The sequence below is a fragment of the Apaloderma vittatum genome, unplaced genomic scaffold (genome assembly GCF_000703405.1).
Source record: "Apaloderma vittatum isolate BGI_N311 unplaced genomic scaffold, ASM70340v1 scaffold2515, whole genome shotgun sequence".
Taxonomy (NCBI): domain Eukaryota; kingdom Metazoa; phylum Chordata; class Aves; order Trogoniformes; family Trogonidae; genus Apaloderma; species Apaloderma vittatum.
The window spans coordinates 13,691-31,887 of NW_009715272.1; the positions used below are offsets into that span (position 1 = coordinate 13,691).

Genomic DNA, 18,197 nt, shown 5'->3' on the forward strand with positions numbered 1-18,197 from the left:
GTTTGTTGACCCTGTGCAATAATACACTTTGTTCATACTACACTTAGGAAAATGCCACTTTCTACAGGTATGAAGGAATCTTGTGTGTGACTCCTGTCAATTCAGTTTATAACCAGGACACAAAATTTACAATCAGAGTGCCACAATAACTTTCAAATTGTTATTCCTACTAGGGTCAATTTCAAAATGTTCAGATCCCACATTACTTTTTAACAGTTTATTCACATGGAAAATAATGGAATATATTACCTAAAGCATAAGAAGATCAATGACTGCATCCATTGCCAGAACACGCTGCACTGGTTTGACACTTTGCCTTAGTACACAGAAAGCAACAGCACCCAATAAGCCTGAGAAGAAATGCTGCTGTGTAAATACTGGCAACTATTCCTGAAAAAATAATTATGGGATGTACTCTCAGAAGCTGCCCGATCCCATAATTTGTATTGCATAGGTCACAATCACACACATATATATATACACACACAAGTATGTGTGTGCGTATATACATGTGTATACACGCACACACGCACACACACACACAAAGAATATATTAAGAAGACAATGAAGTCTGGTCACAGAGCAATATACAGGCTCAATATATTTTTTTCCTTTTTTTTTTTTTTTTTTTTTACACTTTGAAAGAAAACTTCAGTATTTTACAGTCTTCAGTAGGCATTATATACACTGCACTTATGAAACCTAGAAAGTATTGAAATAGAAATACATTTCTGCAAACATTTGGGTAAGAAATCAAACCATAACTTTTCAAAGATTTGTGCTATCTACATAATATTTTCTCTAAATCACAATAACTGTATCCATGGAATGTTCTCTAGAAAATGTATTTTTCTTTTTAAACACCATGCACATTTTTAAGCAATTGTAACCCAAAAATCTCCCAACCTAGAACAATCTAACAATGTTCAGATTAAAAAAATTTAAGTTTCAGATCAGATTTTAAAAGATAAGTCTTTATCACAAGAGCTGCAATGATAACAGTTACATGTTAAGGCTAAGCTGGTTTTGTTTTAGAAACACATTTAAAGACACATTTCTCTTGTGGCTCGGCATTATGAACTGTACTTACAGATGACAGTGCAGTGAACATAATGTTCAGTCCTACAGTCAGGATGCAGTTGCTCCTTCCCACTCCACAAGATACTGCACCTTTCCATCAAGTGTCACCCGACGAGCTAGAACACGGTACTTTTCCCCACAAGCTATTCTACCTGCTGCACCAAAATAACTAGTAATAGAGTTCTTTAGATGACTGAGCTGTAACTCCTGATCTGCTAGGTTGTTAAGTATCTCTGTATTGAGTTCATCATACTGGTAATCCTCCTTGCTCTCATCATCTTTTACAATTTCAGAGTTATGAGTCTGGAGTGCTTTTCGTGGAAAGCGACCTCTTCTTCTCAAATGCGGTATTGCAGCAGGCCAAGTTCTTCCTGTACGAGTCCTTTTTCTCGAATCAGATAAACTACTACAAAAGAGAAAACAGCATTAACTCCAAGAAACCTATTCAAGATATATGCTCTATCATCAGTTATTTCCATACGACTCGTATCCTAACTTCCTTGTTCTATTTTTCACTGATAAAAATACCTGTTGCCTATAGGTAGATGACTATAAATATAGCACTTGCAAAATAAACATTACATAAGGAAAATTGTACTAATTCAAGAAAATGTCAGAAACATTAGCTAAATGATATTAACCTATGCCTAGATACATGGAGTACTATTTTGATACAGCTTAATTCAATTGTTAAGCATATTTAAAAAACAGTATTGAGAGAAGTCCACACCAAATATGCTTAAATTTGCAAATGTAAAATGCAGTTTTATGACACAGGTTGACCTCGATTATAAAAGCTATACTATAAAAGAGTTTGAGATGATCTTACTTAAGGCTCTAAATAAAAAATGGAATTTATGCTTTTTCTTTTTTCCAAGCAGAATTTATCTCAGTAAATTAAAACTCTGAAATATGAAGGAAGATATTGAAAAAAAAATTCTATCTACCTCGCTACTTTATATAATAGACATGATTTTCTAAAGATTTATTATATGTGGCCAGAAAAATACATATATCCAAAACTCCCAGAGATTTATATCTGGTAGTAAAAGAAGCTTCTGACATTATACAAGTATTAAAAGTGTCCAGGATCAAAATACTTATGTAAAAACCATACATCTACAATTTGCACACACTAAAACATGTTTGATCATGTACTAAGTTAAAAATTAGGCGAAATTTTACATTCAGGACTCTCATGTAACATACCAAGGAAAAAAAGCACATCTTTTCACCATTAAAAAAAAAGAATGTCATGAAGGGCAGAGACCTAAACCAGTGACTTAAGTCCTTAGGTAATAATTTCAGAAGTCTAGAAGCTAAACATGAGCTTCTGAAGACTATTTGTAGTAGGAATGTATGCAAAAATGACTCATGAAAGCGGTTAATAGCACGAACCAGAAAGAGATGAACAAAGTAAGTAGATTGAGGATCCATGTACCTCAGTGAAACAGAAATTTGTTTGCTGAACTTGAGAGGGAAAAGTTCAAGTAACAATTTAATTGCAGAAGAGTTGATTGTAGGTAATTATTTGTTTGAGAAGACTGTGCCAAAAATTTTTCATGCTCTGTGGACTGTAGAAAAATCACAGTGTACTTACTATTCTTTAACATGAATACACAAACCTACAAAACCAAGATCTGCTAAGATTACTTCAGGGTATGCATCAGCTCAATTAAGCTCAAGAAGTAGTTATGGAGTTTAATTCTTTTCAACTAATATAATTCAATTACGTGCTTTACACCAACAAAGAACAGTAGTTAGCACGCACACACACACACACACACAAAAAGCCATACACACCCCCACCCTGTGCATTGTAAGCAGAACTAAAAAAACTAGTTTTGTCCAATTTCTCTGGATTTCCTCGCAATTTACAGCTCTACGCTGAGAGTCTCAGTTGCTCATTACTCCAAATTCCAGTGAATTACCACGTCCTTAATGTTACACTCCTTCGTAATACACTCAGTCCTCCTCTATTTACGCTGCCGCCAGTTCCGCAATACCCTTATCTCCATTTCGCATCTGCCATAGCTGTCTCATAACTGAAGTCAACCTATCTTACCACGTACCTTTATTTTGCAAAAGCTTCAACTACAAAAAAACCCAAACAAAACCAAACAACAAGACAGCACTGGCAATGACTCGGCCACAAACAAATACAAAATTGCCTGTCTTTCCATAACTGTAGGTTGTTGGTTTGGGTGTCTCTCATCCAAGTATCTATCTTCACGAATTTTGCGAGACTACAATTGGTTTGGAACTACCTGGATCAGATTTCATGGAAGTTAGCCAAAAGTTCAGAACTGACAGGAAGTAAAAGAGAACCTCAGGTTTTAAGAAATCAGACTTGGAACATTACAGGTCACGTTTCAGCAAGGCATCTCTTTGCAGGTTCAGTGTTAACTTCTGTGCATTAAGGGTGAAGTACTGCCAAAGCAACTGTTCCATGTCCTTGCCTTTCAGAAAACTGTATTAAAACGAATAATTGCAAATCCCTGGCATTCTTGCAAATCTTAACTTTATAGCAGATAGAGTAATTGAAAAATTACCTATAATGTCTGGAAATGCTAGATGAGGTAGTTTCTTTCATACTGGCAGCACCTGTGGATTCCACATCTGAGGTATTGGATGAATGTGCAGTCCCATCAGATTTCCTGATATGCCAGATCGGGTTGCCATGTAACAAAAATAACCTTGTATTAAAAACTGAGCTGATATTGCAGAAGCAAACAGATAAATGACATGGTATTATAATGTTTTATAGGGATTTTTTTTTTTCATTTACCCAACACTGCACGGTAATTCCAAGGCTGGGTTCTCTATCACTGGAACTGATTCATTATCCTAAGAGGAAAAAAAAAAGAGAAAAATAACCACTTAAATTTGTTTTAATTGCTGTTTCAGTTTTGTTTGACGGTGAACAGGGGAAAACATAATGATTCAGATTAACTGGTTATGTTTTTCTTCAAAAATGATAATCTAGTTAGATGGGAAAAAGGGGGGAGGAGGAGAGTGTAGAAATACTCAAAACCTTACCAGAGGAGATGACTCTGGAGTTTTGTGAATCATTTTTCTTGTATAGGGACCAGGCGGACGACCTACTGATTTTTTTTTCCCCTTTCTTTCTATACCATTACTTAATTCCCTAGAAGAAAATATACATTATGTTCTGTATTATTAAAGAACATTTTCATTGAATACATGTTTTTCTTTGGCAATGAATACACAAGTAGACGTCTATTGCTAAAACATTGCACTAAATGAGGATATTCTGGTAAATCAAAATTGTCAAGTACAAAGCTACATATTTTTGCCACTAGAATAACAAACAGACACAAGATTTTTTTAGTGACATTACACAATTCTACATTGTATTTCCTATTCAAGGCAAGAGATTTTGTTTCCCAAATGGCAAAAGCTGAGATACTTTCTATTGTTCTTCCTGCTATACTTCATGTTGGGTCTTTCATTATTTTTTTAGAAGAATCCTAACAGAAACGATAATAAAATTAATTCAAAGACCTTACTCTCACAAATAGTCCACTTTTACACTTACTTTAAAAAAAATTTTTACAATGGAAAGACCTTTTTTATAGGCACCAAAACCACACCCAGAGTAGCCTCGATTTACCACAACACTGCTTGAAAGACTGAGTTATTTTACCTGGCATCAGCGATTGGTTTAGATGATTTTCTGCCTTTAATTTTGAACTCATGAGAAGTTTCTTCTGGTTCTTTCTCAGCCTTAAAAGCAGCAGTTGGTGGCACAGGAGGAACACGAATTCTCAAGCCAAATAAATGCTTCTTTTTCTTTATTTCTTTTCCAGACATAAACCTAGAAGATTTTAAATTAATTGTTAGAATTCTGACCCCAGGGAAAGTAACTTTTAAACTAACAGTGTACATGCAAAACAAAACTATACAAGTGAAAATACTCACTCTAATGCCATTTTATTCCTCTCTTTCCCCCAATGCAAACCTCACTCTCAAACACAGAATGTGAAATGGAAAGAAGATAGATGTTAAAACAAATTTCTTCACATGATCTGAATTCCACTCGAGTCGTTATGTATCATTATAGTTTGAAATAGAAACTATTTAAAATTTAAATTTTATCAGCAGTCAAACTGATTATCAGACAGACTGAGCAAAGGAGACTGAAGACTAATCTACATCAGATTAAATATGCAAACAACATTTTAAAAAAAAAAAGTACCAAGAACTTACATGGTCTTGTAATCATTTAATGCCTCCAGTACATGCTCGTATCTTTCAGATTTTGGTGTATCTGCAAGCTGTGAAGTATTAAGAAATCATTTAACCTGTCAAATTCTTTAGTAATAGGAAGATTCCAGTTACTTTGGGTCACTGTAACTATAGATTTGGACATTAAGTACATTTATGAAATATTAGCTGTGGAAACTACCTAATCCCAAAGGATATTAATCATTATCCCACATATTCTGTGATTTACATCCACAGAATTCATGCCAGGATCAAGCTGAGGCCAAAGAATTTTGAGTTTCATTTGTAAGAGGTGCAAGAAAAAAATCTCTCAAAGAATTTTAGAATACTCAAAGAACATAATACCACCTTCCCTCCCGAGATTGCTAACAAGAATTATTCTGTGGAATTATGTACTCCCAAATTAACTGAGACTGCAAGCAAAAAACTAGATCGACACAAGAACTTAAGTTATTTTAACCAGTAAACATTTTAAACAAAACTCTGCACAGGACTTAATTCTCATTTTCGTCAACATTGTTCAACATGACACAAAGTTTTAGAGGCTCAGAAAACATAAGACTAAAAAACATTTTTTTTCTTTAAAAAAAAATAAGAATCTGTTTTCATGCCCCTTTGCTAAGTCCTAGTCTAACCTCCTTTTTTGCAGCAAAAGCTTAAGTAGCTAGCCCCTATCAAGCTACCAAAACATGGAATCTTCCCTCTGAAAAGCTGTATAATTATGAATTAGAGACAAAAAGCAGAAAAAGTACGGTGGTGACTATAAGGAAGTCGGCACAACATTTAGGTTTCTTTATGTCTAAAAAAGATAACAGGACAGATAGAAATGCTCAAAAGAATAAGTGTTCTAACAGCTCAATAAATGAGTAAATATAGTCATAAAAAACAATCTTTTAATACAATTTTGGGTAAGGTTCAGTCCGTCTACCTGATTACTAAAGTTAAGGGAGATATTCAACCGATTTTAGCTGAAGAAAACAACAGTTTTCACACATCTTTACCACACGCATTCAGTACAATCTTGCTATCCAGAGGTTTTGCAACTCTGCAGCACTTAACTGTAGAAAACTGCCATATATTTTTCTACTGCATCCTAAATAACATGCTAAAAATGACGGTTTAGAAAGCCTGATAATTCCACCATTTACTGCTATTCTACCTATTGCTAAAAATCTTTTTATCTTACTCAACTACAAGCAGCTACAGAAACGGAAGTGTCATTTCTAACAGTGGCAAGCTAAGACCACGACATAAGCTCTAAAACTACTACACTACAGATGTTATTCTTTCTGTGATTACTTTCTTTAACAAAGAAACCAGATTAACCAAAGCAGTAAAATACATTTGCCTAAAATTTTTCAAGACACAATTTCCCCAACTTGGTGAGAGACGTCTAGAATGTTCTCAGAATAAAGTACTGAAGATTTCCTCAACACAGCTTTTGATGTATTTATTCACAATGGATCTTTTTAAAATGCAGTCTTCAGACTTAAAAGAAGTAGTTTCTTTGAAGGTGTAGAAATATTAAGAAACTGGAAGTACCACTTCACAAAGAAACAAGTTTCCATATTTTGGAGCCCCCATCTCCTCCCTCCCTCTATGTTTTGTCACATAGATTGAGCGTGGATAGATTGAAAGTAGAAAGGGGGAAGAAGAGCACAATGAGGACTGTAGCCTTTCAGCTTCTTCAACATTGCATGTGTACTCCAAGCCAATGGCAGCTAAATAGCTTCGCTCTCCTCAACCACACCATAGCTGCTCTGACTGGCCATTCTGACACAAAATTATACTAAAACTAAACAAAATTATGTTATGTGAAATAAACATACATTAATTTCTTCTACATTTCCCTCAACACTAAGAGAAACAAAAGTCAAAATTAAACACTGCTTACATATTTGTTAAACTGCGCAGTAAGACAGCCAGAAGATTTCATTCTATTGAAAAGATGGTGTTTTAAATTAAAGCTTGAGACTTGATATGACAGAATTATTGACTTAATGACTTAGATAAGACATCTCAAAATAAACATCTCAAACATCTCAAAATAAACAAAATATCCACTGACAGTAATTGTCATTTTTAGTAATGCTTGAGTGTTTGCTTGTCTTTCTAACAACCAACACTCATAGTCAAAACATTTTCCATTGTTTATGAAAAGTAATTACTCATTTAAGTCAAGAACATACATTCGATCCTCAAACTGGGTCTGCTAGTAAAAATGAATTACAGACGTATGAATTTACTGAAAAGCACAAAAGTAGGATGTATAAGAAGATTTCAAATCAGTTATACACCACCTATTAATTTCAAAACCCTAAACAATTCACACATGAAAAGAGTGCATACTCTACCAGCAGCACACCAATTTGAATTTAGACATAAATTTTGCAACCAACCTTACACGCAGAAACAAGTACCTACACTCCTTCTCTTAGTAAAATGCAAAGTCAGTATGCTTGAGAAAATGGATTTCCTTTAATGCCAAGGTAATTGCACAGTAAATCAAAGAGCTGGAAAAGTAACTAGTATCCTACTGAATCAAGATGCCTTGACATGTATCAGAATCAGACTAGAAAAATAATCCTTAGACCTAGACACAAGCTAGTTGCTCGCATGTTTGGAAGAGGGAGGAAAGAGGAAAAGTTTGTGTGAAATAGTTATGTGCTACATCTTAAAGATTTTGAAGATGTCTTCACATGCAATACATTCTGCATTCAGTCCTACATGTAGATTTTCTGGTCTGTGCACATGAAAACATCAAAGATGTATGAGACAATTATAAAAGGAAAAATATACATGCAACAGAATAAACAACTGAGTATAATTAACTAGAGTTGCCATGCAAACAGTAAAATTATAGTTACACGGATCGTTTCACATATTTCATAGCTCAAAAGCATACGCCACTTAAAATGCATTTTATTTCTGAAGGAAATTAAAGATGATCTCACTATTTTGAATTACCAGATTTAAAAGTGATAGAAGATTTAACATCTAGAATAAACCAAATTCATAGGTCGCTAATTTTCAGGACATACGTATGCCCTATGAGGAAATCAAGAAAATTCCAATTACTTACCTCACCAGGATGCAATCTATCCCAGTTTTCATTAATGTAGGCCATGAGTTCAAGCTCTGAATCAAAGTATTTCTTCTTATGAATTACACTTAGGTTGTAAAGGCATAGATGTGCTATATCTACCCTAGAATTCAGAAATATTTGAATAAAAAGGGAGGGGGGGAGGAATCATAAACAACTTTTTCTTCCAATTGCTTTTCTTTGAATTAATTCAGCAGAAAACATAATAGCACAATGTAGTCAGAGGAACACAAAGCACAACTTAAAGCACTCAAACCAGAGAATAACACTATGCAGTCTGTCATCTCTCTTCCTCAAGTGATTCTTTTTGCTTTGAATCTTTCATCTCTGCCTCATCTCATTGCCATAATGGTCTTTCAAACTCCAAAACTGGTCTAAACCATGGGATACTTAAGTAAACCTAAACTCACATCTGAATTAGTTCTGAATTCATGTAAGCATTTTCATGAATTAACTAGGTAATTTTCCCCATATATTTGTTAGCACATATATCCACTAAATTGGATACAATTTCTAATACGGGTTAGTTGAAAGATTTCAGACTACAACTAACTATTACATCTCATCAAAGAAACTATCTATAAAATACGTCAAGATGCAGACTCTAGTACTCACTACATGCAGCTTAGCTAATGGCAGGATTCTAAACCTGCGAAATAGACTTTGTTCATATACCTCAGTCTTCACACACACAAGTGAGTAGTTGCTATTTTACTAAATAACCCCAGGCAACTGCAAAAGTCTCTACATTTAAGAATAAACTTTGAAGGAAAAGTTGTCCCTGCTGATACAAGTGGTAAGAACAACTCTGCAAACAACTAAAGTCAGCAAGCAGATTTCCTTTTTTTTGCAAGGAGAATCAAAATACTGAAAAGAAAAGCAGAGCATGTATTCAACTCACTCTCTTTTTTTTCCCTGTTTTTGTTTTTTTAATTCATACTTACCATCTCAAGGGTAAACGTTTGAGGTATTCTGGTCCAGAACTGCAAACTGAGCAAATGAACGTATAAAACCTAAAAATATATACATACATATATGTACATGTGTCTGTACACACACTCTCTTAATGTTTAAACACCCTAGTTACAAAAAACCCAAAAGTTAAGCAGGTTAGAAACCCAGCCATATGATATCTGAGGCTCCCTTCATCCTCCACCTTCCTTTATCAACTTCTACAACCCGTGCTGGTACCTACCAGACCAGACACAAGGTACTTCCTCAATTTGACCCTGCTACCACTGCTTCATACTCCCTGCAAAAGTCCCCCAACCAGTGAAGATGCTCCCTAACATCCCCACTCCACTCTCTCAAATGCAGAAACCTGTGTCCCAGTGTAAGCATGCATTTAAAGGACTCATGCATTCCTGGGTCTTAACTCAGTTCCTTCATACAAACATTCCAGCACAACCAACAGCTGAAACAAAATATAATAAATAATGAATGAGATACTTCTTGGTTCCCTTCTCCAGTTTTCTCTCTCATCTGCTTCAACTGCTCCAACTTCCTCTTAAAAATTTGTTCCAATTCATAACACATGAACAGAGGATGTACAGAGTTGCCCTCTGTCCAATTCTCCTTCCAGCTTTCCCCAGTTTTCTACACTGGTAGTACAGGGAGCTACTACCACACATACACACACACTGACAGCCTACCTTGAAGCATGGTGCCTGCTGCATACAAGAGATTAGTCACTTACATAATGTGATTTTGAAAGCCTTTATCTACATTACAGGCCCACTACGAGCAGTCTGCTTTAATTCTCACCTCACAGTAGCCAGCATTTATAGTATAATGGACTTCCAGATAAAGTGAAGTCAGTAGCAGTTCGAATTCAATTATGTATTTGTTACCTCTACACCACCCACAATCCCACTCTCCTTCATTAATCTGGTCAAGAACTGTATTTTCGTGGCACGTGAACACATGCCTTACTTTATATAATCTTCTACACAAAACTCACCTCATTTCTGGAAAATGCTGTTATATTACAGAGGCCTTTATAAAAGCTCATATGAAATTCCCTCCACATTTTAAATACAATCAAGAAGTACAACTTAAGCTTCTTACCTGTCACCAAAAAGCATTGGCTTCTGGAGGCACTGCACGCAAGCCTCATGAAACCACTGCTTACATTTGCAGCACTGCAACATCTTTAGATACCAGCTTCACCAGCGGAAAAAAAAAAAGAAATTGTGTTAGAAAACAAGTTACTGAAAATTCTTCTTTAAATAGCGAGGGATCTTCTGACCCAAGCTGATTTTCACAGTTTATGAAACAGAGTAATTTGTGGGGATATTTAATAACATTTAGTTCCATAATGAAGCATTACTAGAAAAGAGTGGCTAAAAGTAATAGTCAAGTAAAAGGATTAAGTTATTAAATGAAAATAATAAAAAATCAGATCTACTCTGGCAACCATCTTTTAATTCTCGATAATAAGAATTCAGTAACTCCATACAAGCCTTTTCTCACATATCAAATTACCTTCCAACACACTTGCATGAAGCTACAAACCTTTGTTCTGAGGATCCCAGTAGCTGAATCCTCAAAATGAACCTCATAGTTTACACTTTTTAACTTTTCCTTTTTCGGTTTCTCCCTTGAGAAAGAGGAACCATATAAAATTGAAGGTGATGTTGTCCAAGTCTGCAAAATCCTCAAAGCAGGGCTCTGTCCTCTGAGTATACACTCAAAAGCTTCACTTCTCTGTAGGAATCTTAACTTGCATTGACTTCAACTCTTCAATGCTATTTTATTCTTTCACTCATTGATGTAGACATCACAGTATTTATCTGCTTAAGAAGTCCTCTTGCCTTTCTTGTAAGGAAGGACAAAGAGGACTTTCCCCCGCTGATAACTGCAATCCAAGGTATGATGGTATGGTAGAATCAGACAGCTGTCTATTCCAACAAAATTTAATAAATCAATCCCTAGATACATTCATATCTGTGACTACTGACAGAACAGAGTTAATATCGGAAAACACTGACTAGAACTGCAAGATCAACAACTCCAATCTCAATGCGAAAAAAACCAAAACAAAACAAACCTGCCAAACAATATTTTTGCTTTTTGTAAGATGGATTGTGATAGTATGTGATGGTCATATACCAAAATTAAAACCAACCAAAAAAAAAAAAAAAATCGAATGGGAGAGAGAAAACCATTAATAATGTATTTCCCATGAGATATTTTAAAATTATATATATATTTCCGAATTCCGCTTTGCCCTGAGTTTAATACATACACACAAAACCAGAAACTAACAAGTTCACAAATAAAAGTCTTAGAGGATCAGGGCCAAAGTCTGCAGCTGCAGTGAAGAGAAAAGTTCTTAGGTATTATCTGTTTTACTCACTCTCCAGGTCCTCCACAATAGCAGTAACACTGCTGGACATTGGTTTTATGACCTGCATCCCACTCGAGGTCTGTCGCATTGTATGGTAATGTTTGCTTCATGACTTGCAGTGCTTTGGCATTTGGTCCCTTCTTAAGCGCACCACCCCTCTAGGCCCAAAGAAATACATTACTGTACAAAAACAGTAAGAAATTCCTGAAAGTTTCAAAAACTTTAATTTGAAACTTGTCAAAATTTGTCCATAATCAAGTAAAACACTTTCACTTGTATTTATGGTTTAATACTAGCATATTTATTTTAAAATAAACTGAGAATCAAATGTCATCTATTTCTAAAATAAATATTAATTCCCAACATATAGAAGTTATATTCAGATCAAAGTTAACAATACAGAAATCACTGAAAAAAAATGCTTTATCTTATATTTTGTTTCGACTTCAAACACAAATTACACATGCAATATGAGATGCATCAAGAAATGCTTTTTCTAGAACCACACCTTTGTTGTCGTTGCGAAAACACACTGTCGACAGAGCCATTTATCATCTGAATCAATCACGCTGGAATCAATATTTGGTGTGTGACACAACTGATGATAACCTGCATAAAAATCATCAACCACAGTGTTATTAAAACAGCAAAAGAAGCTTACATAGAATTAAATATATATTTTAATGCAACTATAAGGCCTTATCCATCATTAAGTGCAAAAAACCTAAACGAAAGGATTGATAACACATTCAAAATTATCTTTATAAAAACATACATTATTTAAAATAGAAATATATAAAATTAAGCACCATTTACACAACAGATGTTAATCTTTTTAATATGGATTATCACTATTCACTGAGGTTTTGATAACCACTTAGGGCTACAAAATTTATGATTTGAGCAGTCAGTCATAGCCAGGCAAATAACATCCTTCATAAAACAAATCAAACATCCTTTAAAATGCAGTAAATAGGGGGAAAAAAAATCTAGTTACCTTGTCCGCATTTATCACATATAACCATTTCATTTGGTGCTTCTGAATACTCTTCCTGACATATTGTACAGACCATTTCCCCACTTTCAGTAGCTCCTAAACAAAGATGAAAGTGATTTTTTTTCATGTTACACCTGCAGTTGGAACAGTTACCACGCATGTCACTTTTCATAACTTCGGATTAGAGGTTCAGGCACTGTAGAGACATTGTTACAGAGCCTAACAAAAATAAATTCACACGTTTTACACAAGACCACTCGTGTTACAAACTTTTGTATCACTTTTCATATGCTATTGGACACTTATAAGCTATATACCTATTTACTATGCGGCCCATGGCTCCTTACTACCAACAAAAAAAACTAAATAGCTGAATAAAGAATGTAAATGCAGGCTAAAAACATGTATAAACAAATCCTATACGGACAACTAATAGATATATTTTGTATTTACAGCAGTTTGTGCTTCTTTTTCATATAAATATATGTTCAATTAGGTGCATGTCTTTTTGACAGATCTTCCCAAAGTGCTTTAATACTAAATTCCAACACTTTAAGGCAATATGTTATCACTTCATATACATATCTGCAAGCATACAAAAGTACAGTCAGAGCAGAGGTAGGGAAAAAATATTAGCCTCCAAACTGGAAACAAAATTACATCTGCTCTAATTATACCATGTTATCAGTGTAGAAATCTGGAGTAAAACACAAGTCTCTTGATCTACACACTATCCATGTGCTGAAATTTAATAGTTACAATAAATGAGTCAAAGATCATAAAGTAGTACTATACAGAACCTGAACAGCACTGTTTTAGGTTTCTCAAGCAGAAGAGTTGATTTTTTTTTTGCTATTATGAATACAAAGCTTTTCCTGTTAGTAGATTAAGTGTTTAAACATTACAAATCAGCAAGAGCCAGATTAGATTTCCGTTGCTTTACATGATGAGGAAAGTGCTACTAATTTTCAGAAGAACCTGTCACTGAAATTGTCATCCATGCTTCATTAGCATTAGATTATCAAAATATTAGCCACTTCTCAAATACCTGAAATATCAAAGCTAATACAGTATAGATGTCTCAACTGACGATTGCACATTTCTTTATATCACATGAATATTCCAAAATCTGTAACAGCTGATGTGCAACAGTTACAGTGTTACTTCTAAAAGTGAGAATTCCATTCAAACCTACTATTTTTCAGTCCTTAGTTTTTTTCCACAGCATGTTGTTTTAAATCAAAACTACAGGAGAACATAAACTCAGCATAAATTAAGGCCTGGAGTTTTCTGTTAAGACAGAATATTGTACTCTACCCCCATCCAAACAAACTCAAGTGTGATTATTTTTAGAAGCGTCCTCCCTTCCCTCCCCATAGTTATGTGAAAACAAAAGAAAACAAAAAAAGCAACTGCAAGGATATGAGTTGTTTGAAAAATACTTTTTAAAAAAATTTTGGCATATATTTACAACCCTGGGTCACATTAAACTATATGGCTCTTTAGGTTACAAGAATATAACCCAATAAATTATTTTAAAATATATAGTAATCTAAACAAATAAAATACCAAACAATGACTACTTCAGTGAAGTTCTTGCCTGTTTGTATGTCCTTCCAGAGAACCCAGGATTTGGAACTATCTTCAAATATAATGAAGCAATTCTGTTTCAGTTTGTTTATCTGAAAAATAAAAATATAGTGGAAGCCATGAGTAAACAGATTAAACAGACGAAAGTATTAAATACAAAGTGAGACAATAACACTGTAATATACAACTAACATTGATGCTGTAAGACTTCAGTGAAGTTAAAAATTGGTTACCTTTTTGATAGTTCCAAGATAAAACAAGCCATCTGACCATCTAGCTAGGACATCCTGACCTTCTTCAAATTTACACAGTGGTTTTTTGGCTTTCTGTCCATCACATAACGACAGCTTGGTCAGAGATGCTGAGGTCTTATGGCTTTGACGTAAAGGAGACCGCTTATGGACCAGTGAATTACCCACCGCTGTAGAGTCTCTAAAGAAAGGGAAGCAAGAGAAAAGGTTATTAGAATTAAGTTAAAGTAAGAAATCCTGTATTTTAAATAATAATATGATTCACAGCTAGAACTCATTTCACTAACTCCAGAGCTTCAGGTAACTAAACACCTGGTCATATTTTCAGACTTTACACAGACTTTAGTAGCAGCACCTCTGCTACTATAAGAGCCTACAAAATTGGAAAGAGACAAGTTCATATAAAGAGAAATCTTCTATGAAATCAACTAATGTAGATGAGGACAGAGAGACACAAACTTTCCAGCTCAGATGTTTCACAGAGGCACCAGAAGCATCAAGAACATTCAATACAGGATGCAAAACACAGTCCCTTGGACCACTGACCATTTTCTAAAATTCCAAGAAAGCTAAAAAGGTTCTATGCCAATCCTAAATACATTACCTTGGTAGCAAAAGTAGTAGCCAACAATTAACATGCTTCTGAGCAGTTAGTTAATCAGAATTAAAAAAAAAAAAACACAAAATCATAGGGGAGCAGAGGGAGAGAAAGAACCCAAGCTGAGCACTATGCTAACTCCGGTCTATACTAAGCCAGGTACCTTCAACACAGCATCATGCTTTGCCACTAGGCACAGCAGTCAAGGTTTCCAGCACCAGTGAAGTTTCCACATGTTAAATTTCTAAAATGAAGTTAAGTTTTCCTCTCAGAATCAGAGTGGAAAAGAATGGGAAGGAGAAACAAAAGATCTTGCAACCTTTCTTCACACATGAAACTCAAAAGTATAAATTACTTGAATCAATAATAATTTTTTCTCATACAATTTCACAATATAGTTTATTTATAACTGTGAATATGCTTTTATGTTAGACTTAGCATCAAACACTACATTCAAAGTAGAGGAGTAAAATAAAGAAAATTATAAAATAGGATCAGATAATGCACAAGGAAGAATCTTCGTAAGTAACAGGCAAAAGCAGAGACTATAAAACAAAGTAACGATTCCTATATCCAAACGTATTTTCTCTTTACAACTTAAAAGCGGGTATGACACAAACACAAGTGTAGATAACAGAGTTAAATAGGATAGTCAACTGAAAGAAGAAAGTTTTACCTCACTCAGGATAGCTTAGGTACATTACCAGCACCAGAAACATTTGGATTAATCACAAAGCACCAAAGCCATCAAATTAATCAGTGTCCTATCTAGATCGATGAGAAGTACTATTCAGATGTTAAAGAAATTATTCTGAAGTTTCAAAGAGAAGGGAATCCTTTCCTCTCTAAAAAGTTTACTATTTATATTCAATACAAAAACAACTGGAACTAAGAGTGGCTTAAAACACCAAATATGCAAAATGCAAGAGTTAATATTCCTGAGAGCTATCAACAACTTCTTTGCACTCAACAGTTTAAACCAAGAAGGTTAGACACAAGAAAATTAGACAGTTGTTTTAAGCATATTTAGAGTCAGTGCAAGTCTAAACAGTGACATGACAGTAAGAGCAACCAGAACAGGCCAGATGTGTAACTCTGGCATCCTCATGCACAACTGCTTAAGTCCCATCTGATCTCAAGCACAAGTCAGACGGGTGACATGGGAAGACCAGAGGAACCAAAGAAACTTACACTAGCACTCCTCTCCCATATATTCTCCAGGTCTCTCACGGAGTGTAGATCCAAAGATTTCAAGCAGTAATGTTTTCATTTTTTAATGAAATTTTCCTCTGGAAATTTTCCAAAGGGAAATCATGCTTCATCAAACCTGATAGCCTTTTATAAGGACAAAACCTGGTGGATAGATGATGACAGTGCAGTGGATGTGGTTTATCTGGATTTCAGTAAAGCATCTGACACCATCTCCCACAGCATCCTCATAGCTAAACTGAGGAAGTGTGGTCTGGATGGTTGGGTAGTGAGATGGATTGTAAACTGGTTGAAGGGAAGAAGTCAGAGAATTGTGGTCAATGGGGCAGAGTCCAGTTGGAGGCCTGTGTCTAGTGGAGTCCCTCAGGGGTCACTACTGTTCAATATATTCATCAATGACCTGGATGAGGGAATAGAGTTGCACTGTCAGTAAGTTTGCTGATGACACGAAACTTGGAGGAGTGGCTGACACACCAGAAGGCTGTGCTGCCATTCAGTGAGACCTGGACAGGCTGGAGAGTTAGGCGAGGGGAAAATTTATGAAATACAATAAGGGCGAGTGTAGAGCCTTGCACCTGGGAAAGAAAAACCCCAAGTACCAGTTCAGGTTGGGGACTGACTTGTTGGAGAGTACCACAGGGTAAAGGGACCTGGGGATCCTGGTGGACAGCAGGATGACCATGAGCCAGCAACGTGCCCCCATGGCCAAGGGCATCCTGAGGTGTATTAGAAGGGAGGTGGCTAGTAGGTCCAGAGAGGTTCTCCTCCCTCTCTACTCTGCTGTGGCGAGGCCACATCTAGAACACTGTGTCCAGTTCTGGGCCCCTCAGAAGGACAGGGAACTGCTTGAAAGAGCCACAGAGATGATTAAGGGAGTGGAACATTTCCCTTATGAGGAAAGGCTGAAGGAGCTGGGTCTCTTTAGCTTGGAGAAGAGGAGGCTGAGGGGTGACCTCATTCATGTTTATAAATATGTAAAGGATGAGTGTCAGGAGGACAGAGAATAGGCTCTTCTCAGGGATGTCCAGTGGGCCACAGATGCAAGCTGGAGCACAGGGGGTTCCACAAAAGCATTAGAAAAAATGTTTTCACTGTGAGGGTGACGTAACACTGGAACAGGCTGCCCAGAAGTGTCTCTGAAGACACTCAAAATCCACCTGGATGCGTTCCCGTGTGACCTCTAGTGGAACCCTGCTCTGGCAGGGAGGATTGACTGGATGATCTCTTGAGGTCCCTTCCAACCACCAACATTCCGTGATTGTATTGAACCTTTAGAGCAGCACTTTTAGCTTGTTTCTCAGCAAGCACCTTGTCACTTCATTTTACACCTCCATCATTGCATCAGAAAATGCAACTGCCATCATTCATCTTCTTCCTACACGTCCCAGTCACAGTGTTCAGACCCACTCAGCCGTATTTCATTGATAAAGAATCATAGAAATTCCACAGCTTATCATGTGAAAGCTGCTTAAAATTACCACAGCTCTTCTGCTGTTCTACTACAACCTGTGATAAATGGAACAGCACGCATACAGCATTTAAAATAAGTTTGCAGTAACAGGACAACAACATGGCAGACCAATACATTTTTTTATTCTTTGCTCCTCTCCAACTAGTAACATTTCCAGTCTTTCCCCCTGCAATCAGCACACGCGCAGATCAAGGCGGTGGCAACCCTAAGTCGGTGGCTCTGTGCTTGGCTGCTGCTGAGCTAAGTGAACAAGGGGCCTCCCCTCGGCCAGGAACGCCGAGCGAGGGAGGGACACGCTCCC

At 36.0% G+C, this 18,197-nt stretch overlaps 1 protein-coding gene across 3 annotated transcripts; it reads right to left on the reverse strand.

The window, feature by feature from the left end:
* Positions 1–853: 853 nt before the first annotated feature.
* MTF2 (metal response element binding transcription factor 2) lies at positions 854–14,795 on the reverse strand. 3 transcript variants are annotated; one of them, XM_009869046.1, is made up of 14 exons: positions 14,601–14,795; positions 14,378–14,459; positions 12,778–12,873; positions 12,289–12,389; positions 11,790–11,938; positions 10,499–10,594; positions 9,376–9,444; positions 8,411–8,534; positions 5,311–5,378; positions 4,748–4,918; positions 4,120–4,228; positions 3,869–3,927; positions 3,633–3,737; positions 854–1,483 (listed from the first exon to the last, which is right to left on the reverse strand). In XM_009869046.1, exons 3-14 carry the CDS (start codon positions 12,851–12,853, stop codon positions 1,129–1,131), a joined length of 1,482 nt encoding a protein of 493 aa, XP_009867348.1. In that variant the 5' UTR covers positions 12,854–12,873; positions 14,378–14,459; positions 14,601–14,795; the 3' UTR covers positions 854–1,128. The 3 variants fall into 3 exon arrangements, with proteins under 3 accessions (XP_009867348.1, XP_009867347.1, XP_009867349.1); XM_009869045.1 differs by having other exon boundaries at positions 854–1,486; XM_009869047.1 differs by lacking the exon at positions 4,748–4,918.
* Positions 14,796–18,197: the final 3,402 nt, after the last annotated feature.

Bases quoted from the DNA above. Each gene is read 5' to 3' on its own strand.
- MTF2 (XM_009869045.1), bottom strand. From the start codon at position 12,853: ATGGTCTGTACAATATGTCAGGAAGAGTATTCAGAAGCACCAAATGAA. The intron at 10,595-11,789 runs GTGAGTAAAACA...CCGCTGGTGAAG, and splicing joins TATTGTGGAGGACCTGGAGA to CTGGTATCTAAAGATGTTGC. The intron at 4,919-5,310 runs GTAAGTTCTTGG...AAAATCTTCTAG, and splicing joins TTAAATGATTACAAGACCAT to GTTTATGTCTGGAAAAGAAA.